Raw genomic sequence first — 25,756 nt, 5'->3', positions numbered from 1 at the left:
GAAAAACACAAACTCATAGTAAAATCTAGAAATGTGAATTTTATTTAAAAACTAATAAAAATATACTAAAAACTAACTAAATCATACTAAAAACTATGTAAAAACAATGCCAAAAAGCGTATAAATTATCCGCTCATCACAACACCAAACTTAAATTGTTGCTTGTCTCCAAGAAATTGAAAATCAAATAGGATAAAAAGAAGAGAATATACTATAAATTCCAAAATATCAATGAAACTTAGCTCCAATCAGATGAGCGGGACTTGTAGCTTTTTGCCTCTTGAATAGTTTTGGCATCTCACTTTATCCATTGAAGTTCAGAATGATTGGTATCTATAGGAACTCAGAGTTCAGATAGTGTTATTGATTCTCCTAGTTCAGTATGTTGATTCTTGAACACAACTACTTTATGACCTATTTACCCTTGCCTTTTGGTTTTAAGGGCTATTGGCTTTTTTTTTTGCTTGCTTTTTTTTTGCCATTTTTTTTCTTTTCTCTCTTTTTTTTTCTGCAAGCTTTTGTGTTCACTGCTTTTTCTTGCTTCAAGAATCATTTTTATGATTTTTCAGATCATCAAATAACATTTCTCCTTTTCATCATTCTTTCAAGAGCCAATATATTTAACATTCATAAACATCAACTTCAAAAGACATATGCACTGTTCAAGCATTCATTCAGAAAACAAAAAGTATTGTCACCACATCAAAATAATTAAACTAGTTTCAAGGATGAATTCGAAACCCTGTACTTCTTGTTCTTTTGTTTTTAAAATAGTTTTCATTTAAGAGAGGTGATGGAGTCATAGTACATTCATAGCTTTAAGACATAGACACTTAAACACTAATGATCATCTAGTAAAGACACAAACATAATTAAACATGAAGCATGGAAACCGAAAACAAAAAATAAATGGACAAGGAGATTATGGAATGAGTCCACCTTAGTGAGGGTGGCGTCTTCCTCTTCTTGAAGAACCAATGGTGCTTTTGAGCTTCTCTATGTCTCTTCCTTGTCTTTGTTGCTCCTCCCTCATAGCTCTTTGATCTTCTCTAATTTCATGGAGGATGATGGAATGCTCTTGGTGCTCCATCCTTAGTTGTCCCATGTTGAAGCTTAATTCTCCTAGGGAAGTGTTGATTTGCACCCAATAGTTTTGTGGAGAAAAGTGCATCCCCTGAGGCATCTCAGGGATTTCATGGTGGGGAATTTCCTCATGCTCTTGCTGAGGTCCATGATCTCTTGTTTGCTCCATCCTTTTCTTAGTGATGGGCTTGTCCTCTTCAATGAGGATGTCTCCCTCTATCTCAATTCTAGCTGAATTGTAGAGGTGGTATATGAGGTGAGGAAAGGCTAACCTTGCCCAAGTGGAGGACTTGTCAGCCACCTTGTAAAGTTCTTGAGGTATAATCTCATAAACTTTCACCTCCTCTCCAATCATGATACTATGGATCATGATGGCTCGGTCTATAGTAACTTCAGACCGGTTACTAGTAGGAATGATTAAGCGTTGAATGAACTCTAACCATCCCCTAGCCACTGGTTTGAGGTCATGCCTTCTTAGTTGAACCGGCTTGCCTCTTGAGTCAATGCTTTTACCACACCAAACTTAGAAGGTTTGCTCGTCCCCGAGCAAAAGAAGAGAAGAGGGAGTAGAAGAAGAAGATAGATGAGATAGAGAGGGGTGAGTGGTTCAGCCAAGGGGGTTTTAGGTGGTTATGATGTGTGAAAAGAAAGGAGTGATGGTTTGAATTTGAGTGGGTGGGTGTAGGTGGGTTGTATGATGGTTTTGGAGGAGTAATGGAGGTGATTGGTGGAGGTTATTTTGGGGAAGAGTGTTATGAGAAGGTGTGAATAGGAGAGAAGAAGAGGTGTGGTAGGTGGGGATCCTGTGGGGTCCACAGATCCTGAGGGGCCCTATGGGGTCCACAGATCCTGAGGGGATCCTGTGGGGTCCACAGATCAAGTGGAGTCAAGGACTTAACATCCCTACTCTAATTAGGCATGTAAAATGCCCTTGCTATGCAATCCTGGTGTTTAACGCCATACTGCTGCCTGTTTCTGGCGTTAAACGCCCAAATGTAGCTTGTCTCTGGCATTTAACGCCAGGCAGATGCTTGTTTCTGGCGTTAAACGCCAGACTGCTCTCCTCCATGGTGTGCTATTTTTAAAGCTGTTTTTCATTCTGTTTTTGTGATTTTTCAGTAGTTTTTGTGACTTCACATGATCATCAACATAATAAAACACGAAATAACAAAAAGAAAATAAAATAGATATGATTAAATAACATTGGGTTGCCTTCCAATAAGCGCTTCTTTAACGTCAATAGCTTGACAGTGAGCTCTCATGGAGCCTCACAAATGCTTAGAGCATTGTTGGGACCTCCCAACACCAAACTTAGAATTTGAATGTGGGGGTTCAACACCAAACTTAGAGTTTGACTGTGGGGGCTTTGGTTGACTCTGCAGTGAGAGAAGCTTTTCATGCTTCCTCTCCATGGTTACAGAAGGAGATCCTTGAGTTTTAAACACAAGGTTGTCCTCATTCAGTTGAAGGACTAACTCTCCTCTGTCCACATCAATCACAGCTCTTGCTGTGGCTAGGAAGGGTCTTCCAAGGATGATGGATTCATCCTCTTCCTTCCCAGTGTCTAGGATTATGAAATCAGCAGGGATGTAAAGGCCTTCAGCCTTTACTACCACGTCCTCTACTTGTCCATAAGCCTGTTTTCTTGAGTTGTCTGCCATCTCTAATGAGATTCTAGCAGCTTGCACCTCAAAGATCCCTAGTTTCTCCATTACAGAGAGTGGCATTAAGTTTATTCCTGACCCCAGGTCACACAGAGCCTTCTCAAAGGTCATGGTGCCTATGGTATAGGGTATTAAGAATTTACCTGGATCCAGTTTCTTTTAAGGTAATTTCTGCCTATCCAATGCATTTAGTTCATTGGTGAGCAAGGGAGGTTCATCTTCCTAAGTCTCATTACCAAATAATTTGGCATTCAGCTTCATGATTGCACTAAGGTATTTAGCAACTTGCTTTTCAATAATGTCTTCATCTTCTTCAGAGGAAGAATACTCATCAGAGCTCATGAAGGACAGAAGGAGGTTCAATGGAATCTCTATGGTCTCTAGATGAGCCTCAGATTCCTTTGGTTCCTCAAAAGGATACTCCTTATTGGTCACTGAACGTCCCAGGAGGTCTTCCTCACTAGGATTCACGTTCTCCTCCTCCTCTTTGGGTTCGGCCACATCATGTAAGGCTATGGCCTTGTACTCTCTTTTTGGATTTTCTTCTGTATTGCTTGGGAGAGTACTTGGAGGGATTTCAGTGACTCTTTTACTCAGCTGGCCCACTTGTGCCTCCAAATTTTTAATGGAGGACCTTGTTTCATTCATGAAACTTACAGTGGCCTTAGATAGACCAGAGACTATATTTGCTAAGCTAGATGGATTCTGCTCAGAATTCTCTGTCTGTTGCTGAGTGGATGATGGAAAGGCTTGCTATTGCTAAACCTGTTTCTTCCACCATTATTAAAGCCTTGTTGAGGCTTTTGTTGATCCTTCCATGAGAAATTTGGATGATTTCTCCATGAGGGATTATAGGTATTTCCATAGGGTTCACCCATGTAATTCACCTCTGCTATTGCAGGATTCTCAGGATCATAAGCTTCTTTTTCAGAAGATGCCTCTTTAGTACTGTTGGATGATTCCTTCAATCCATTCAGACTCTGAGAGATCATACTGACTTGCTGAGTCAATATTTTATTCTGAGCCAATATGACATTCAGAGTATCAATTTCAAGAACTCCTTTCCTTTGAGGCGTCCCATTATTCACAAGATTCCTTTCAGAAGTGTACATGAACTGGTTATTCGCAACCATGTCAATGAGTTCTTGAGCTTCTGCAGACGTTTTCTTTAGGTGAATGGATCCACCTGCAGAATGGTCCAATGACATCTTTGATAATTCAGACAGACCATCATAGAATATATCCAGGATGGTCCATTCTGAAAGCATGTCAGGAGGACACTTTTTGGTTAGTTCCTTGTATCTCTCCCAAGCTTCATAGAGGGATTCACCTTCCTTTTGTCTGAAGGTTTGAATATCCACTCTAAGCTTACTAAGCTTTTGAGGAGGAAAGAACTTGGCTAAGAAAGCCGTGACCAGCTTATCCCAAGAGTTCAGGCTGTCTTTAGGTTGAGAGTCCAACCATATTCTAGCTTTGTCTCTTACAGCAAATGGGAAAAGCATAAGCCTGTAGACCTCGGGATCAACCCCATTGGTCTTAACAGTATCACAGATCTGCAAGAATTTAGTTAAGAACTGAAAAGGATCTTCTGATGGAAGTCCATGAAACTTGCAATTCTGTTGCATCAGAGAAACTAATTGAGGTTTCAGCTCAAAATTGTTTGCTCCAATGGCAGGGATTGAGATGCTTCTTCCATGTAAATTGAAATTAGGTGCAGTAAAGTCACCAAGCATCTTTCTTGCATTGTTGTTATTTTCGGCCATGTCTCCTTCTTTTTTGAAAATTTCTGTCAGATTTTCTCCAGAGAGTTGTGCTTTAACTTCCCTTAGCTTCCTCTTTAGAGTTCTTTCAGGTTCAGGATCAGCTTTAACAAGAATGTTCTTGTCCTTGTTCCTGCTCATATGAAAAAGAAGAGAACAGAAAATATGGAATCCTCTATGTCACAGTATAGATATTCCTTTATGTGAGTAGAAGAAGATATGAATAGAAGAAGGAGAATCCAAACACAAGGGTGAGGAGCAGGTTCGAATTCTTGGATGAAGAGGAGTATTAGTAAATAAATAAATAAATAGAAGGAGGTGAGGGAGAAGAATTTTTGAAAATTAGATAAAATAAAATAAAAGTATTTTTGTTTTTAAATTAGAATTAAAATTAAAAATTCGAAAATTAAGAAAGGAAAAATTAAATCAAATTAAATTAAATTTAAAATAATTAGTTAATTTAAAAAGGAATTTTGAAAAAGATGAAGGTGATTTTCGAAAATTAGAGATAGAATTAGTTAGGTAGTTTTGAAAAAAGATAAGAATCAAACAAAAAGATAGGATTGGTTTGAAAAAGATTTGAAAATCAATTTTTGAAAAGATAAGAGGTTAGAAAAGATTTTGAAATTGATTTTGAAAAGATGTGATTGAAACTTATTTTGAAAAAGATTTGATTTTGAAAATTAAAGTTGATTACTTGACTAACAAGAAACAAAAAGATATGATTTAAAATTTAAAGATTGAACCTTTCTTAAGAGGCAAATAACAAACTTAAAATTTTTGAATCAATCACATTAATTGTTAGTATTAATTTCGAAAATATGAAACAAAATAAGAAAAAGATTTTTGAAAATCATTTTGAAATTTTCAAAAATCATACAAGAAAAATGAGAAAGATTTGATTTTTGAAAAAGATTTAAAAAAGATAGAATTTTTTAAATTGAAAATTTGATTTGACTCATGAGAAACAACTAGATTTTAAAATTTTTTGAAAAAGTCAACTCAAATTTTCGAATTTGATGAGAAGAAAAAGGGAAAGATATATTTTTTTGAGTTTTTGAATTTTTTTTATGAAGAAAGAGAAAAATATATCTTTTTGTTGTTTTTCTCTTTTTTTTTTCTTTTTATTAAATAGTAAAAATGAAACAAAACATGAAAATCATGAATCAAAACAACTAATGCATGCAATAACACTTTGAATGTCAAGATGAACACCAAGAACACTTTGAATGTCAAGATGAACATCAAGAACATGTTTTTGAAAATTTTTTTAAGAAAAGAAAAACATGCAAGACACCAAACTTAAAAATTTTTAATGTTGAAACATTAAGAATTTAAGAATGTATATGAAAAATAAGAAAAGACATAAAAAAAAGAAAATATGAAGATCAAACAAGAAGACTGGCCAAGAACAACTTGAAGATCATGAAGAATGCAATGCATGAAATTTTCGAAAATAATTTTTAGAAAATAAAAAAAATAAAAAAATGCAATTGACACCAAACTTAAAACTTGACTCTAGACTCAAACAAGAAACACAAAATATTTTTGGCTTTATGATTTTATTAAATTTTTTTTATTTTTCAAAAATTAATTGGGAAAAACGAAAAAGAAGTAAATTTTTTTTCTTGTATTATTTTCGAAAATAAGAAATAAAAAGCTTAAAAATAAAATAAAATGACCTAATCTGAGCAATAAGATGAACCGTCAGTTGTCCAAACTCGAACAATCCCCGGCAACGGCGCCAAAAATTTGGTGCGCAGAAATCGTGACGGTTCCATTCCTTGGTAACGACGCTAAAAACTCAATACGCACGTTCATAATCTTAGTTCTTTGTCACAACTTCGCACAACTAACCAGCAAGTGCACTGGGTCGTCCAAGTAATAAACCTTACGTGAGTAACCCCCTTAACATGATCAAAGGATCAAAAGATAATCCAAAAGATGTAAATACAATAGTAAAAAGTCCTATTTATGCTAAACTAGTTACTAGGGTTTACAGAAATGAGTAAATGATGCAGAAATCCACTTTCGGGACCCACTTGGTGTGTGCTTGGGCTGAGCATTAAGCTTTACACGTGTAGAGGCTTCTCTTGGAGTTGAACGCCAGTTTGTAACCTGTTTTTGGCGTTTAACTCCACTTTGCAACCTGTTTCTGGCGTTTAACTCCAGAATGCAGCATGGAACTGGCGTTGAACGCCAGTTTACATCATCTAAACGCGGAGAAAGTATGGACTATTGTATATTTCTGGAAAGCCCTGGATGTCTACTTTCCAACACAATTGAGAGCGTGACATTTGGAGTTCTGTAGCTCCAGAAAATCTACTTTGAGTGCAGGGAGGTCAGAATCCAGCAACATCTGCAGTCCTTCTTCAACCTCTGAATCTGATTTTTGCTCAAGTCCCTCAATTTCAGCCAGAAATTACCTGAAATCACAGAAAAACACACAAACTCATAGTAAAATCCATAAATGTGAATTTTATTTAAAAACTAATAAAAATATACTAAAAACTAACTAAATCATACTAAAAACTATGTAAAAACAATGCCAAAAAGCGTATAAATTATCCGCTCATCAGAGAGAGAGAGAGAGAGAGAGAGAGAGAGAGAGAGAGAGTGTCAACGAATCATCGTGACTCGAATCTAGCCTTCTTTTGTAACTTGCATTGGAATTTTATCTCAGATTTCTTCTTGAAAGACGATTTAATCAACTTCCCAATTCCATTCCTTATGCACATGTATCCATGCATGAATCTGTCCCTTCTGAGGTGAGCCTGAGCTTGTTTTGGTTTGATCAAGCGATCCTTGAATATTGGAAACTTATTGTGAGTTGAGTTGCTCTCCTTCATAAACTAGTATTTCCTTTAACAATCAGCTGAGACTTACTTGATTTGATATGCCTTGTTCTCTTTATCAAGGTTTTTTATTTGGATTCCTTTCTTGAGGTGCACCTTAGTTCTTCTTCTTGTGCATTTTGTTATTTCTCTACAACTTTGTTTGATCACATACAAGACATTCTTCTGATTTCTTGTGAGCACCGTTTGTGTTGTTCGTTTATCTTTTGAACCTAGTATTCTTTCAAAAATAAACTCGAGCTTGATTTTGTATAGCGCACAAATCCTATATTTAACTATTGAGACATTAGTTTCATAAAGTAAGACTTCTGGACGCGGGAGATGAAACTTGTAAGTATGCGATGTTACGAGGAGTTGAGAAGATTTGATTCCTGTGGATTACATTGCCTACGATTAAGTTAACACACAAGGATGCACCGTTTGTATAGATGTCTGACCATGAAGGGAGTTTCCAAACTTTGAAGGAGAGATTAACTACAGCGCCAATACTCGTGTTACCTGAACCTAATGAACCATTTGAGGGTTACTGCGATGCGTCACAGAAGGGCTTAGGATGTCGGTTGATGTAACAACATAATGTGGTGATGGACGCCCTGAGCAGGAAGTCTTGGAGTATTGCTTGGATGATAATTAAGGAGGAAGAATTGTTAAGTAAGTTTGGAGTCTTAAGTTGGGTACTGAGAAAGTGACTGCAGGTGTCGAACTGAATCAATTGGAATCACCAATGATGGAGAATTTAAAATTTGGGGAGCACAACAAGATGATAAGGAGCTACCAAGTATGTTGAAGTATGTTGAATAAGAGAATCAAGAAGAGATTGAGGGAGATATGGGAGGAATTTGGAGGAATAAGGAGAGGTTTTTTGTGTCGAATGTCGAAAGTTGAGATGTAAACTATTGTCTGAAGTTCTCAAGAGCAGATTTTCGATTCATCCTAGAGTTACTAAAATGTATCATGATTCAAATAAGATATTTTGGGTGGCCCGGAGTGAAGAATGATGTGGCGGCGCATGTGACTAAGTGTTTGACATGTTAGAAGGTGAAAATTGAGCACCAAAAGCCATCCAGAATGCTACAACCTTTGGGGGTTCCACAATGAAAGTGGGAAGATGTTGTTATGGATTTCGTAATGGGTTTGCCAAGGACTAGAGCTAGTTTTGAGATGGTTTGGGAAATCATGGATTAATTGACCAAGTCCGCTTACTTTTTGCCTATCCGAGTGAACTATCCATTAGAGGAATTGGTGAGACTGTACATCAAGGAGATAGTGAGGTTTCATGGTGTGCCAAACACCTCTGTGTTGATATGAACCCAGAGGATCAAGCGTCTTAGGTCCCAAATTGATAATTGAGGCAACGGAGAATAGATCAAGCAAATTTGAGCTAAGATTCTAACTGAGTAAGCTGACAGAAGAGTTATGCGAATAAAAGAGGAGAAAACCTAGAGAGTTTGAAGAAGAAAGTTAGTGTTCTAAATTGATAATTGAGGCAACGGAGAATAGATCAAGCAAATTTGAGCTAAGATTCTAACTGAGTAAGCTGACAGAAGAGTTATGCGAATAAAAGAGGAGAAAACGTAGAGAATTTGAAAAAAAAAAGTTAGGTGTTTTGGAAGGCTATTCCAACAACTGAGATCGAAAAAGCAATTAAAATCAAGAAGTTGAAAATCCCCGCTATATTGGTTCCTCCCAAATTCTGAAGAGGATTGGTGGTCGGTGGTATATCAAATAGTTTTACCACTGTATCTTTCGAACTTGCACGACGTACTCCATATTTTGCAGCTTTGGAAGTACACATCTGATGCAACCCATGTCTTACAACCTGAATCAGTTCAATTGAAAGAAGATTTGACGTTTTAAGTGATTCTGGTCAAGATTGATAATGTTAGCATCGAGAAACTTCGAGGAAAAGAAGGATCATTAGTAAAGGTTCCTTGGAATTGAGCCAAATTCGAGGAACATATGTGGGAGCTTGAATTGGAGATGAGGAAGGGCTAACCGCACAGATGATTGAATTTTGGGGACAAATTTCTTATTTAGGTGGGTAGGATATAAAACTCGATAAATTAATAAATAATTAACTAAGAAATTAATTATGAGCTAAGAAAACTAGAAAATTAAATTTTATAATCTAGAGAAGTAAAAATAATTAAAATACGAATTAAAATACTAATATTAAAGGTTTTGGCCTAAAATTGGACCAACGAACTAAACTGATTGAACCGGACCTATGTTGGGCCCAAGCCCAACCCTTAAACCATCACCCCTTTAGGTATTCAGCCTTCTTCCCTTCCCCATTTTGTTCCACAGTGAGATTGAAGAGAATAGAGCGAAAGCCTAAAACCCTTTTCTCTCCAAATTTCAATTGCTCATAACTTTCAATCTAGAGTTTCGATCGCTGCACTGTTTGGAGCCACACATTTACCTCGCCATGATCTTTAATTCTATTTGAACAAAGTGGTAAAGCACTTTGAATTTCTTTCCCAGTTATCTCTTCCATTCTGATTTCATGATATTTTCATGATTTTAATAGTTTAGGTGTGCTCTAGCATTGGGTAATTATTGGGTTTTATCCTAATCATCCGTGGGTAAGGTAAAGAAACTCTAACCCTTGTGGTTTATGGATAATTGTAAACTCTAGTATTAATTTTTCTATATTATGTGGAACTAGATGGAATTTAATATTAAATTGGTGTTGAATTGGCGATTTGAGTGTTTGAAACTTAGCTTCAGTGGCCGGGAATTGTTGAATTTGGGTTGGAGCTTTGGAAGTTGGTGAAAATGAGATTTGGTGGTGTCTTGAAGCTTGGAAAAAATTGGCTAAGGTATGGTTTTGATTTCTTGTAGATAATATATAATGTGGTGTGAAACTTAGGTTGGTTGCCCTTAAGATACGATGTATTGCATGAGTTGGTTATTTAAATGAAGATTTGGTATAGTATGCGGATGAAATGTGATGAATAATGATTGTGATGTTATTGATTGTTAATGATTTTGATTTTTATGATGATTGTTGGAAAATTTGGTTGGATTTCAAATGGTGGATTGAATTTGTTTGAAAGTGAGTGATTAGGTTTGGGTTGAATGAGTTGATGATTTGAAAGTAATACTTGTTAGGTGTTGAAGGACTGAATTTGGTATGGTTGATATTGATTTGGGTGTAGTTTGGGTTAATTTATATTGATTATTGATGAGGATTGAATTGGGAAATTGAATTGGATTGGAGTATGGTTTTTGTTCATGGTTTGCTTGGTAATGAATGTGATAAATGAATGAAAATTGGTTTGGTTAGTCTTAAATGATTAGAAGTTGACGATTGAATGTTTGAAAGGCTTAGAAATGGTAAGGAAGTGGTTAGAATTGAATTAAATTGAAGAATTGGTCAAAATGAGTATTTATGCAAATTTGGTAAAAATAAAATTTTAACCAACTTCGACGGGTTATGAATTGGCCCTCGAAGTTTGAATTTGAGTGAACTTTATCATAAATTGAAGATGATGATGAGAACTTTAAAATGATTTAAAGATGAAGGGAAATGGAGTTTTACAGAGAAAATTATAAACGTTGAAAGTTAGGTATAAAAAACTAAACTTTGTGATGCTGCAGAAAACCAGAATTTTTGGTTTGTGTGCCCACGCACACTATTGTGCGCACGCACAGGGCAGAGCGTGTGTTGAGACTCATGCGTACGCACGAGGAGTGTGCGCATGCACACCCTGAAATTTTTACAAGTTGTGCGTACACACACTATGATAGGTACGCACACGTTGGAAATTTGTTCTGGTGTGTGCGTACGCACAATAATGATGCGTACGCACAAGCCTGTCTTTCACACCAAAAATTTGTGTTTAACTGTTTGGCCTTTCCAATAAGCTTGTGAATTTCCGTAACCCTTGTTTACGTTCCGATAGCTACTGTTTAGGTTTTGAGACGAGCGGGAGTGTACTAGGTGAAATAAAAGAGGTATTTTCTGTTATGAATTTAGAGCCAGTGACTTAGGATTTGTAGAGTACTGTGGGTGGTTTAACTAGAGACTTTGTGGAGTGTACTGAGTGGATTAAAGAGAACATATACCAGAGTATAGTAGAGATAAGTTTGAAGAAATATCTTTTGATTATGAAACTGAATTAGGCATGATTGTTCATCTTGAGCTCTCTTTCCTGAAAGTGTGGTGGAAGGTGAGGATCCCTTTCTTTGTTCCTCCTGATATCGTAAAATCGCCTCCAGGAAGATGGTGGGAGGTTAGGATCCCCTCCTTTTTTCCTCCTAGATATATGAGAACGTACCTCTTGGGTAGACGCAAGGGTTGTGGTTTTGTCCCACTTGCTCCAGGTTGGTTGTTGAGGTTTTTCGGGTAGATGCAAGGGTGTGGTTCGCCCCACTTGCTCTGAGTTAAGATGATTTGAGCTCCTGGGTAGATGCAAAGGTGTGGTTTGCCCCACTCGCTCCAGGTTGGTAATTATAATTTATCTGCATTTCCCTGGATAAACGCAGTGGCTCGCCCCCACTTGTGCTAGGTTAAGATTTGAGATTCCCTTGACCCTACGTTGTAAGTATGGCCGGACGCTTATACCTTTCCAGAAGATCTCCCCCAATGAGATGATAAATGAATGATTAAATATATATGCATAGACTCTTGAGGATTCACGTACGCAGGGACTATTCAGGGTTCGCTACCGGACATGTCGAGTTTGGCTGGATAATCGACAGATGAGACTCATCGGCTATAGGGTAGACATGCATCATGTGCATTGTATGATTTTTTTTTGAGTATGCATATTGTGTTTGGCTTTGCCTAATTGTTTGTCTATATTTATATGCTATGTGACTTATTAAATGCTGTATCTATTTTTTTAACTGTGTATTACTTGTATGCTTTGTATGTGTTTGCTTTGAGAGATCCCTGATGTTGGTGGAGGTGACGCTGAGGGTTATCCCAAATTGGCGATTGGGAGGTTTGTAGAGAATTGGAATTGAAGAGATAGATTAGTAGATTAGTATCCCTAGGTAGAATGATCATATTTCTGGTTAGTGAGAACTTTAGGCTTTGATCTGGGTTGTAGAAGTTTAGGATTGTCTTTGGCTTTCCGGAGCCTTATGTCTTATCTATTGGGCACTGTTACCATACTGAGAACCTCCGGTTCTCATTCCATACGTATTTGTTATTTTTCAAATGCAGGATGTGAGGCACCTCCGGTTCTTCAAGATTCCTAGTTAAACTATCTTTTATATATACCTACGTACGTATTTTTACTTTTTAGAAGTCGTAGTGCCTCGCCACCTATGATTTATGACCTAGGCGTAAAGCTCTGTGTGGTAGGGCATTATAATGTTCAGGTCCAACCTCATCTGTTTTAGGTAACCCTTGGAAAAATACCCTTCTTTTAAATCTTTACGCACGTATATTATTTTTAGGTTTAATTATTCTGTCAGTCCCAATATAGTTTCACCAAATTTTCAATTAGGTTCCTATATTTTTTTTAATTAGGTCTTTATACCATATCAAATTTTGTAACTAAGTCTCTACCGTGATAAAAATATTGAAATTAACGGAATATTCTGTTAAACTATACATAATATTCAGTCAAGTATTAGGCATATTCACTTTGTTTAACAGAATATTCCGTTAATTTCAGCATTTTCGTCACGACAGGGACTTAGTTAAAAAATCTAATATGGTACAAAGACTCAATCGAAATAGAAAAAATATAGAAACCTAATTAAAAAATCAGTAAAACTATAGGAACCAACAGAATAATTAAACCTTATTTTTATTTAGAACAAAATATATACTATTTTAATTAATCCTTATAAAATGGTAAATTAGTGTCTATTAATGCACTAAATACGTATAAATTAAGTTAACTTAAAAATGATGCGTTCAACTTCTATTATCTCTGTATGGTAGGGTGTTACACTTAACTTTTATGAGAAAATGTGTATAGTACCTTTTTTTTTGTAAATAACCAAAATTTTAGGCTATATCTCCAACATTGATCTTGCACATCCATATGCTGAATCTCTGTTCTTATATCAAAATATCCTAACTTAAAGTTTTTAAATTTTATGTTTAGATATTGTCTTGAAATTTTTAACTTTATAGTTGTTGATAAATTTTAACCTGACTATTAACTATTTTATACAACGTCAATAAATTTTTTTTGTATAACTAATAGTATTATACATGATTTAGTTTTTGTTTGAATAATAATCTAAAAATATTATTTATTATTAAAATATTTTTTAACTTAATTATTTTATAATTTTTCTAAAACTAATATAATTAAATGTTAATATTGGAACTAAATTATTTAAATAATATTCAAGTTATTCTAGATCTTAGACACGTATAGATTAGAGTTATTCTAGTAATAACTACCAACTAAAATAATTTTATCAGCTTGAATATTTAGAATTCATACAAATTCAGACCATTAGCTTGTTAAATAACTTTGATCGTCATCTGCTATCCATGTACTACGACAACGTATAGAATAGCCACAGTGAAATACTAAATTGACTTTTATTCCCATCAATGACATTGCATTAATACATGAGAATGCTAATAGTTTTAGAAAAAAAATACAATATATTATAAAATTATTTTTTTATGAAAAATTTAAAAGTAAAATTTAAATACAATACCAATCTTTGAAATTGTATCTCCAAGCCTAACATAATTTTTTGAAAACTGAACCTAAATTGAAGAAAGTCAATCTCATTATATGCTTCACTTTAAAGATTTTTTAGTAGACATAAAAAGCATGGAGGGGATGATTGGAAGCCATTACTAAATAAAAAATCGAACTCCTCCTAAGAAAACTAACTTTACCCACTTTTCATTAGGTTGGTTATAATATATGAGTAAATCCAACCATTCTTCAGTAAAATAGAGTTCATTGCTCCTTCATTAAACCATTACATCCATATAATTAGAATCCGAATTAATAAATAAACTCGAGATGATATTTGATAGATGTGGTGCATTATAAACGATTTGTGGCAAAGAAAAATCATGCTGTAACGTTAAACAAAAAGAATAAGTTTGAGTAAGAACAATCGTCAAATTATCAAAGAATAATAGAATGACAACATGAAAAAAATCATAAAAAATTGTAACTTGTACCTTAAAAGGATCAACTTCGATAAAAAATGAAAACTACATTCTTATTCTATGAAGTAGTTAAGAATGAATATATAACAAATTAAAAAATTATACAAAATGCTTTGACTCTTAAATCTAGACTTACAAACCATAAAAAAAACACTATATATACCTTTTAGTAGTATAAAATTAATTATAGAAATTAATTATTGATATCAATATCAATTTGAAACTAATAGGATACATACATACATAATAGAGAATATTAACAAATGTATTCATGTTAATATCACATTTATTGTTAATTATGTTTGATTAAAAATTATATTATAATGATTGATAATTAGAACAATTGATAATTAATATAATTAGAATAATTGACAATATTAATGACTGACAATATTATGCATACTAGTACCAGAATGTGCTATGTCAGCATTTTTGACGCCATAATGCTACCCGTTATAGAATAATCAAAGTTTTAAAAACCGGACCGAATTGATCGGTTCAATTAGATTAACCGAAAATCGGTCATTTGACTGGTTCGGTTGACCTTCAAAATCGTTCAGTAAAAAATGGGTTTAAAAACCGACTGAACCGGTGATTAACCGGCACACCGAGCGAACTGGACGGGTTTTTTCAAGTCCCGATTCGCTGATCCAACAATCAAAACGGCGCCGTTTTGATTCCAGAGAAACAAGTCCAGTGATGAATTACACCCCCTCCCCTTTCTCTCTCACAAACACAGCCTCACCAACCCTAGATTCTCCTAAACCCTATCAGAGCCACCATCACCATTTTCCATTCTCTTTCATTCTGCTCTTCTCCTTGCGTCGCCAGAAGCTAAGGTCGCTTCGGGGCTATTGTTGGCATCGCCGTTTCCCTGTCCGAGCTCTCTCTGTCGCTGCTTTTCTGCTCCTTTACTGTTGTCTTCACCGTTGGTCTTCACCGCTTCTCTGCTCCTCGCCGTGAGTCGTCGCTGCTTCTCCCCTCCTTGCCGTGTGTCGTTTCTGCTTCTCCTATCCTCACCGTTTTTGGCTATGGCCCCCTTCTCTGCTCCCCACCAATCTTGTCATCGCTGCTTCTCTGCTCGGCACTGTGTCTCACCGTTGTTGCTTCTCTGTTTCACGTTACTGAAGTTCCCAATTTGAATTTCTCTGTCTCTCTGCTCTCTGGCTCTATGCTGTTTTTTCCTCCCCTTTGCTGCCAATCCAGATAACGTAAAAGCCTCCCCTTTATCCTCTTCAATAATGTTCAATTTGTTGTAATTGTATTATATTGTTTTCTTCTTTGTTTTGTTCTGAATATACATATGATGTATTATTGATGATTCTGCTGAGTTTTGAGAGATTAATTTTCTTAAGTTTTATTTGAATTCAGTCAGTTGATGTTGAATCAATTCTACTGAGATGGAGTTATAAATTATACTTTTTTAAGTTTAATTTATTAATTATGCTGAGAATGATTTTTGCTGAGATTGATATAAATTAATTCTGCTGACGTCGAGTTATAAATCGAATCTATTTTACTTGTTATTTTGCTGTCATTGATTCAAAAGAGAAATATGGCTATAATTCTGCATTGGATTTACTATATGGCTTCAAAATAAGGGTTGGGTGAAGTTCAGACAAGGAGATGGTTTACTCATAGGAAAAGAGAATGAAGTTAAGAAGCAAAGAACAAAAAGATTACCTAATTTATGAAAATGAAAAACTCAGGAATGGAAACCTAATTTATAAAGGATATTTATGCTTCTTTATTGTATTTTTGTTTTGTTTAGTTAATTTAATTGTTCAGTTTTTTTGTGTTCTGGGCTTCTTACTGTGCTGTGGAATTGCTTCTTCCAGCTCAAATTATAGACTATACTGATTTCTTTTCCACCTTGCACCATATTAAAATTTGTGGCCTCAAATTTTGGTTGCCTATCTTCTGTTGTTATATCTGGAAATAATATTGTTTGACCAAGCTTAGAAGTCCTATTGCTAATGTGTTATATATACATGAAGATTGAGAAACTGATATTGTTTAATTCATACAATGCTTTAATTATTCTGCTACCTATCTCACAATATATGTCACTTTGAATTTTTAATAATTTTATGTTATATTTAATTAAACCAGTTCAACCACAGTTCGATCTCAGTTGAACCATTGAACTATTGAACCAGTTACTTGACCGATCCGATTTTCGCAACCTTGAGAATAATATAACGATGATAATAATGATTAATTTTACATATTGCATATTACATTACGCAAAAATTATATCATTTACGTTGAAAAAAAAAATTCATGTAATGAGGCAAAATAAAATAATGTGAATTAAGTACTAAATTAAAATAAAATGATTTGTTACTTGTTTAAATTGAATGTAATAAATACCTATTAATTTGGTTAAAAAAATTATTTTCTTCTAGTTTTTTATATATAAATGGTAGAATAAAATAAAAAAAAATCTTTTTATCGTTTTTGCTATTTCAGCTTTTTTTCTGTTTCTTTTTCTTTTGCATAATTTTGTTTTACGTTAACTTTATTTTTTTAATGATAAAAAACTATTTCATTAAAACAAAAAACTATTTATAAGCTTGCATTAAATGGCTAACTAATATGCTTATTATTTGTCTATTTTTTATTCCTCTTGTGATTTGGCTTAAAACTTTATTTTTTTTAAAGAGAAGTTCAACACAAGAAATGGAGCATAGAAGACAACATTATAAAATAAAACAAACAAACAAATGAAAAATAAACGAAGCAAACAAAACAATCATAGATATTCCTTTGTTATTTCTGGCATTACCATCAATAACAGAAGGAGTCCGTACCTAACCACTTCTTGTAGATCAGAAAAGGACATATTGATAATCTCCTCAATCCCTTTTTCTTTGTTCTAAAAAATCTTTCAGTTTCGTTCCAACCATATGTTTCAAATGATCGCACAAAAACACACCATATATCTCTTACATTTTTCATTCCTATTTGATATCTCAGTCTAACATATGATATAATTATTTGTTTTTGTTCTACTATGTGCTCATAAATGTGAAATAGATGGAATGGAGCTAATTTCTTTTATGTGTTCTCTAATGATTTAATTGGTTATTTTGATCTGTTTTGTTTTGCAGGTGTATGTGCCTCCACACTCTTTGATCAAGCACTGAGTTTTAGTTTTGAGAAATGAGCAAACTCTTGTCCTATTTTCAGCGAGTATTAACATTTCTAATTTATTTTAACATTATATAAAGGTGAAAAAATTTTCAGGCGTGACATTTACTTCTCTGAAACTTTAATGTTCCATGTTCCATGTTCGATCAATTTGCAAGTAAAGTTTTTGTTTGATAGTTGCCAAGAAAAGGATGATATAGTCCTTCAGTTATGAATAAATAGATAGAAATGAATAACGTTGAAAGAGACTATATAAACAGCTTGAAGAGAGTAAGATGTGCTGAATAACGGTAAGAAAGTATATTATTACATGAACTGTTTAATAATCTTTTTGTTGGTGTGTTAATGTGCCGAGATTTTTTTATTTATTTATCATATGTTATATTATTTGTGAATTCTCGTAAAAAAATATTTTCGTAGGAATTTTTTTTAGTACATGCTAAAAAGTAGAAAAATACAATAGTTTAAAATAAACATATGAAAAAATAATAAAATTCACTACAAATTATATCTTTGTTTTTTTAAAAACTAACAAACAAATCAAGTCAATTCTTTTTATACATAAAAATTTGAGTCAAATAATTTTCTTTTGATAATAATTTGAAAATTTGATTCAAAGTCATTGTAAACATTTTTTTTCTTTGTTTAAACATAGTTTTCATTTTATTTATGTTCTAGAATAAAATTTTTTCTAAATTAAAAAACTATATAATTATTGAGTAAAATAACTAAATTTACGTGTAGATGATCACTATTACATTATACTTAGATTCATGCTATGTATTGTAGATGATTACTATTACATTATACTTAGATTCATGCTATGTATTGTAGATGATCACTATTACATTATACTTAGATTCATGCTATGTATTGTAGATGATTACTATTACATTCTTAAAAGGAAAAAGAAAATAACATTTACTTAATTTAATAGTATTAGTGATAATATGTTTGAATAATATTAAATCCGTATGTACTTATAAATTATTAATGAACTTTCTTAGAAAGCCAATGGAGGAAAAGGGTGGACGAAGAAGATGGAAGTGCCTGTGGTAAAGGAGAACCTGGTTTGGTTACAAAGGAGTCTTATAGGTAGCACGACGAAGGCGATTGATTATAAGTCGCTGCGGGCTATGATTGAAAAGAATTTGCCGCAAGTGGTGAAAGTAAGAGAACTCGGAGCGTATAAAGCATTACTGACTTTTGATAGTATACTAAGTGCTGAAGAAGCCTACACGTTCAAATTGAACAATATGTTGAAGTTTTTCCATAGCGTGTGGAGATGGGACGAAGAGGAACGAAGTGAAACACGGAGGGTATGGGTAGAGTGCTTTGGAGTTCCTTTGCACACGTGGTCAGCAGAGACATTCAAGCTGATAGGAAGTCAATGGGGAGAGGTTGTTGGGTGTGACGAAGCCACAGAATCATGTACCTCGTTCAGTGTAGGACGGGTACAAATTGATACCTGTATCATGGATATAATCAACGAATGGATCCGCATCACAGTTGGCACTAGCGGATTCGACGTCCTAGTTAAAGAGGTTGGTTATGAGAGCTATGAGTCACATTGCAAGCTTGAAGATGTAAATAAACCTTGTCTGTCCAGAGCATGCGAAATTCTGGGGGCAAGAAGTTCGAACGTAACAGTGCCAGTGATAAACAGAGATACGGTAGTTGAGATGACAATGGTGGTGACAAGGGAGGAAGAAGATGCCAAGGGTAGATTGGTAATTCCCGAAAATATTTTGAATGAATGGAATTATTGCAATTTATTTCACGTTCAAAATTCAATGGCAACTGCGGATTCTGCTATAAAGGGAAGTGCTAATTTAAAGGGATTTTGTGATTTGGCTAATGACGCTGAATCAGATAAAACGGTTACATGGAATTATGCTACTACTGGGCTGAACAAAGGGCACCTAGAGAGGGAGTTTTCTGACCAAAAAAGGCCTAACTGCTGGCCCAATAAGGACCAAAACGTCGCCAATGAGAAGGGAGGAAGTTTGGGCTATCATAATATTGGCCCGTGTAACCTTGCAATGGGATTAGGAGGGAGGCAGCTGGATCCGGGTCGGGTTGGCCCATCTGGCTTCACCCCAAACGTTGCTGGGGCAGACGCCGTAAATGAAGATACATTTGAAGAGGAGCTTCTGGGCACAGACGGCGCGGCCGATCCACGCAGCGGTGGCAACCACTGAGCCGGCGAGCAAGAGAGCGGCTGTGACAGTGCAGACCAGGCGGCGGAGAACTGGGCGGCTGAGGTAGAGGATGACCACCGAGCGGCTGCGCGAGCAGGCGATCACGGTGATGGCGTCGCTGCAAACATGGCAGTGGGCAAGCATACGACGGAAGCCGAGCCAGTAGGCAGAAGAGCTGTCCATCCTTTACGCCATGGCAGATCATTGCCAGCGAATATACGGCCTGCTCTCTCCAGGGAAGAAGTGCGCGCTGAGCCCACAAAGGAGAAGGATACGGTGATGAAGAAGGTTGCCCTGGGGTTGCGGATGGGACTCATTGAAAATGGTGAAGACTCACTACCAGGGGACGACATGACACTGGCTACTGCTAGACTTGAGGAGGGAAGTGGTGAGAATGGGGAAGACAGTGACAATGGAGATGGACAACAGGCTGCTGAGGACAGAGGTGAGAATTGTGGCGATAAAGGCTCTCTACAACAGGCGAATTGCGGCGTGAAGGCGATGAACAGGGATGAACAGATGCTCGAAAATAAAAGGGTATGGGAGCTGGCAGTTGAATCTGGTGCAGTGCAATACAATGAAGAGGATGATCTAACGACAATTTTACAAGAACAAAATGAAGCACTAGCTGAAAAGAGGAGGTTGGCAAAGCAAAAAGAGAAGGCTCAAAGATGCAGACCAAAAAAGTTAAAAAGGGTGTGTAATAATATTTTATTATGATTTTTAGCTCTTGGAATGTTAGGGGGTTAGGAGGGGTTGGAAAGTTGAGTATGGTTAAAGAGCTGAAAAAGAAACAGAAACTGAATATGTTGGGTTTGGTTGAGTCTAAAATGCAAGTTGTGACTAAATTTGATGTAATACGAATTTGGGGGAGCGATGCTGTGGGATGGGAGTTTGTAGGATCGGATGGCACGTCCGGGGGCCTCCTGTTAATGTGGGACGACATGTTGTTTAGAATGAATAACTGTTATAAAGGGGAAAGATGGCTATGTGTAGAAGGAGTCCTTTTGAAAAATGAATTCCGTTGTGCTTTCTGTTTGGTATATGGTGCTCATAATAGAACAGGAAAACTTGCTGTATGGGAGGAACTGAGTTTTGTAGCTGGATTATGTCAAGTTCCGATATGCTATATGGGTGACTTTAATAAGATTATACATGTTGAGGAGAGGAAAGGTCAGGACAGATTAACTGCGTCAGCAGAAGATTTCAAGAATTGGGTACAAGATATGCAGCTAGTGGACCTACCTTTGCGTGATCGCAAATATACATGGTTTAGAGGCCGATCGTGCAGTCGTATTGATAGAGTCCTAGTCAGTGTTGAATGGACGGAGGAGTTTCCAGAGGTTCGACTAATAGGGGGTCCAAGAGGGCTGTCAGATCACTGTCCAATTATAGTTCAGAATACCATGTACAGAGGTGGCCCGCGTCCTTTTCGAAGTCTAGATTCCTGGTTTACACATGAAGGTTTCCTAAGAATGGTCAGAGAGGAGTGGAGGAATCTTGGTGAGATGCAATTCACTAATAAGCTGAAGGCTCTTACGGTGCCTTTGGGAAGATGGCATAAGGACAAATTTGGCGACATAGATAAGAAGATTCAGCAATTTGAGGAGGAGATCAGGAAGATAGATGAGTCGGCAGGAGATGGAGTTTATGATGATACAATGGAGGCTAGAAGGAAGGCATTAGTAAGCAGTTGCAAGCAGTGGTATGTGAGAAAAGAAATACATTGGAAGCAGATGTCGCGATCCAAGCACGCGAAGGATATGGATAAAAACACTAGATACTTCCATAACTTGGCGTCGGTAAGAAGGAGAAACAATAGAATTGATGCCCTGCTAATTAATGGAAGGTTGGTAAGAAATCAAGCTCGGATCAAGATCGCTATCAGAGAATTCTATAAAGACTTGTATCACCAGGAGAGGTCACCACTGGTGGGTTTTAGGGACGGACTGGTAAACATGATTGATGAAGAGGAGTCGATAGCTTTGGAGAGAATACCGACATCAGAGGAGATTAGAGAGGCTGTTTGGGATTGCGAGTCTTCTAAAGCACCAGGAAGTGATGGGTATAACATGAATTTCGTAAAGAGGTACTGGGATGAGATTGGTGTAGAGTTTACTGAAGCGGTCCTAGAGTTCTTTCGATCTTCAAGGTTGCCTGCTGATTCCAATATTACTTGGGTGGCCCTTGCACCTAAGTACACTGGAGCCAAGGAGATTAAGGACCTCCGGTGGATCAGTATGGTAGGTTGCGTGTACAAAGTGATTTCAAAAGTGATGGTTAGGAGAATGAGAGCAGTCATGCCAGGTCTAGTAGGGGAGACGCAGAGCGCCTTTGTGAAGGGTCAGAAGATACATGATGGGGCACTTATTGCATGCGAAACAGTGCAATGGCTGAAGACGCAAAAAAAGAAAGCGGCAATCATCAAACTAGACTTTCAGAAGGCTTATAATCGGGTTTAATGGAGCTTTGTGGACATCACGCTACAGAAAATGGGCTTTGGCCGGAGGTGGAGAGAGTGGGTGAAGGAGTGTGTTGGCACAGCATCTATGTCGATCCTGGTAAATGGCTCACCATCTAAACCGTTTAAGATGGAGAGGGGTTTGAGACAAGGGGATCCATTATCTCCGTTTTTGTTTGTTCTAGTGGTTGATGTTCTGCATAAGATGGTAGAGAAGGCAGTCAGGAATAGACGTATTATGCCCCTGCTAGTTGGTAAGGACAACATAGAGCTGTCACACCTCCAGTTCGCGGATGACACTATTTTGTTCTGTCCACCAGAAGAAGAGACCATCAGAAATTATGCCAGGCTACTAAGGTGCTTTGAGGTGATGTCGGGGTTAACCATTAGCTTTGATAAATCAAGTTTAATCCCAATCAACTGTGAACAGCAGTGGACATACGACATGTGCAACTTGTTGGGATGCAAGGAGGCCTGCCTCCCAATCAAATTTCTTGGCATTCCCTTAGGAGCGAACCCAAGACTAGTAAGGACTTGGAAACCAATAATTGACAAGGTGGAGGAGAAGCTCAGCCTGTGGAAAGCAAAGGTTCTCAATAAAGCGGGTAAGCTGGTCTTTATTAAATTTGTATTAAATAGTTTGCCGGTGTACTACTTGAGTCTGTACAAGATGCCAAAGGCAGTGGCAGATAAGTTGATATCACTACAGAGAAGATTCCTATAGAACAAGGAGGAAGGCAGGAATGGTCTGGCGCTAGTTAAGTGGGAGGTGGTTCAAGCCCCCAAAAAATTGGGTGGATTGGGGATAGGCAATGCCGTGGTTAGAAACACCGCACTACTATTCAAGTGGTGGTGGTGATTTTCGAAAGAAGAATGTCTATTATGGAAGAAGGTTGTGTGCTCTTGCTATGAGTTGAACCCCCGTGTGATGTTATCAGCTCAAAAATTACCTACTAGAGGGGGTCCATGGAAGGATATCTGTCAACTGCAGTTCAGGAATGATGCTGTAAAAGATAAGATGATTGCGGGGTTGTCTATGGAGGTGGGTGACAGAAGGAGGACTCGATTCTGGGAAGATCTATGGTTACAAAGTGGTCCATTAAAGATGAGTTTTCCGAGACTTTTCTCCGTTTCAAACCAAAAAGGATCAGTCATAGGGGATTGTGGGTTTTGGGATGGGTTAGAGTGGATCTGGAATTTCCAGTGGAGGCGAGATTTATATCAATGGGAGTTGGACTTGGTGGTTCAATTGCATGAGACTTTACGACCTGTAAAGCTGGAACATGATAAGCAAGACAGAATTTATTGGAAATTTGACAAGGAAGGTATATACTCAACTAACTCTTTTGTGTAGGTAGTACAGTCAGAATCTCTCTCGGAGGACATAACTAGCTACAGCTTCACAAGAACCTTATGGAAAGGTTTGGTGCCGCCACGAGTGGAGTTATTTATCTGGTTTACTCTGATAGGAAGAGTGAATACTAAAGAAAGACTGGTTAGATTGGGTATTATGAGTCAAGGTGATAACATGTGCGGATTGTGTAATACAGAAGTTGAACATATTCATCATTTGTTCCTGGGTTGTGAGTTTACTTGGCAGGTGTGGTGTCTATGGCTATCTGAATTTCAGAGATCGTGGTCTTTTCCGGGCTCCCTAAAAGAACACTATGAGAGTTGGACAGGTGCTGCCAACAGGAAGATAGAGCGGAACAGGTGGGTTATGTGCTTCTTCTCGGTTATTTGGAACATTTGGTTAGAGAGGAATAGACGGATTTTTAATAACAAGGAAGGGAGTGTAGAGGAGGTGTTTCAGCAATCTTTAAACATCGTTAGAGAATGGAGTAGTCTAGATCATTTTTGTTGTTGATGGCTATGCCGGAGATGACATAAAGGAAGCTTTTTATTTACTTATTTATGTTGTAAGGTTGGTTTGATTGTCGCTCCACATTATTGTGTTGAGCTCTTTTATTAAAAAAAAAGTATCTATATAATGTGTACAATGGGTTATTATTTGGCCCAATTTAAGTTAAAATTAAAAATGGACTCATTTTTTACCCTAGTGTAACAAAACCCTTCAGCTTCACTTCAATTCTAACCATCCAATCTTCATTTCAAATTTTACCCAATTCCTTCTTTGTGAACGACGGCACATCTCTCACTCCCTCCCTCGCAAGCTCCGAGAACCATCCCACCGTAGCGTTGTCGACTGACACTATGTCTCGCTCATCACCTTTCAACCCCCAATCCACCCCATTTTCAACCAAACATCCAGCCCCCATCGAAGTGTAGATTCCGCCGCAGTGAACCGGCCTCTCTTTTATGCGTGTTTCAGCCTGCGGAACGCGCCTCTCCTCCCTTACGCCGGCCTTCTTCCCATCGCGGGTCTCCATCTTATCGCGGAAAATTTTGTTCATGCTCGAATTAGTAAGGACAATGGTCTTGATTTTCAAGCAATTGATTTGTGTTTGTTTTGATTGTTCTTGGCTTGTTTGAATCATGTAGATTTTGTTACTTATGATTTTGTTAGGTAAGATTTTGTTTGAATCATGGTTAGGAATAGTTACTAATTGTAACGCTCTATGATCACTTTTAATTAATTTTGATTTTTTCTAATGCTTATCAAGTTAAGTGTATGACATTTTTTATGGTAGTTTGTGATAATTCATCTAATAAGTTAACGTGCTTGTATTGCTTGTAGAAGTAAATGGCTTTTGTTTATTTGATTTGATTAATATCATGATTTTCATATGCTTGTATGTTATCTATATGGTTGTGCTGGTTTGCATTTTTTTGACTTTCTTCATTCTTTCATGACTTAATAGTTCATATTTGTTTTGTTGTTCAGTGTTATTAGTTCTTTTTTTTTTCTAAACAACAGATTCGCAGATTGGTCTTTTGAGTCTCTTTGAAGCCTTTATTTAGTTCAATTATGTATTTTTGTATTATTACTTTCATTTGAGAACTCGGTAATTTTTTTATGAGCCACATAATTTAAGTAGTTTTCTAGGTGTTTGTAGCGGCCTACAAGTGCTGATGGGCGACTACGACGCTTTATGCGCTTGTGGTTATCTTGATGCGTCCCTATTTGAGCTGATTTAATTAATGCATATAAGACAGATGGTTACTTTAAAATGTATCCAGATGGTTGTTTTGATCTCAAGTGATCGATTTTTTTTTGCATTTTGTTGGATTTTTAGAAACATTGTTTTTTTATATACCTGTTAATAGCAATTGGGCATATTGATTTTTTGTGTCATTTTAAAGCTCCAATTAAGCTAGTGTTTGTGTATGTCTTTCTTAGATTCTTTAATGAACTCGTAATTTTGTCCTAAATCACGTGAATTTAGGAGTCTTGTTGGTCGTTGTAGTGGACAACTAGTGTTGCTGGTGATTGTGACACGTTATGCGCTTGTTGATATTGTGATGCGCCCTGAATTGAGCTGATCAGGTGATTGATCAGGTGATTTC

The 25,756-nt window shown here is 36.5% G+C and overlaps 1 protein-coding gene across 1 annotated transcript; it reads left to right on the top strand.

The window, feature by feature from the left end:
• On the top strand, window positions 22,320-23,911 carry LOC107633037. The gene is made up of 3 exons (XM_016336672.1): window positions 22,320-22,893; window positions 23,227-23,613; window positions 23,889-23,911. Exons 1-3 carry the CDS (start codon window positions 22,320-22,322, stop codon window positions 23,909-23,911), a joined length of 984 nt encoding a protein of 327 aa, XP_016192158.1.

Source organism: Arachis ipaensis, chromosome B03 (assembly GCF_000816755.2).
Source record: "Arachis ipaensis cultivar K30076 chromosome B03, Araip1.1, whole genome shotgun sequence".
Classification (NCBI taxonomy): domain Eukaryota; kingdom Viridiplantae; phylum Streptophyta; class Magnoliopsida; order Fabales; family Fabaceae; genus Arachis; species Arachis ipaensis.
This window is presented reverse-complemented; position numbering and strand designations above follow the sequence as displayed.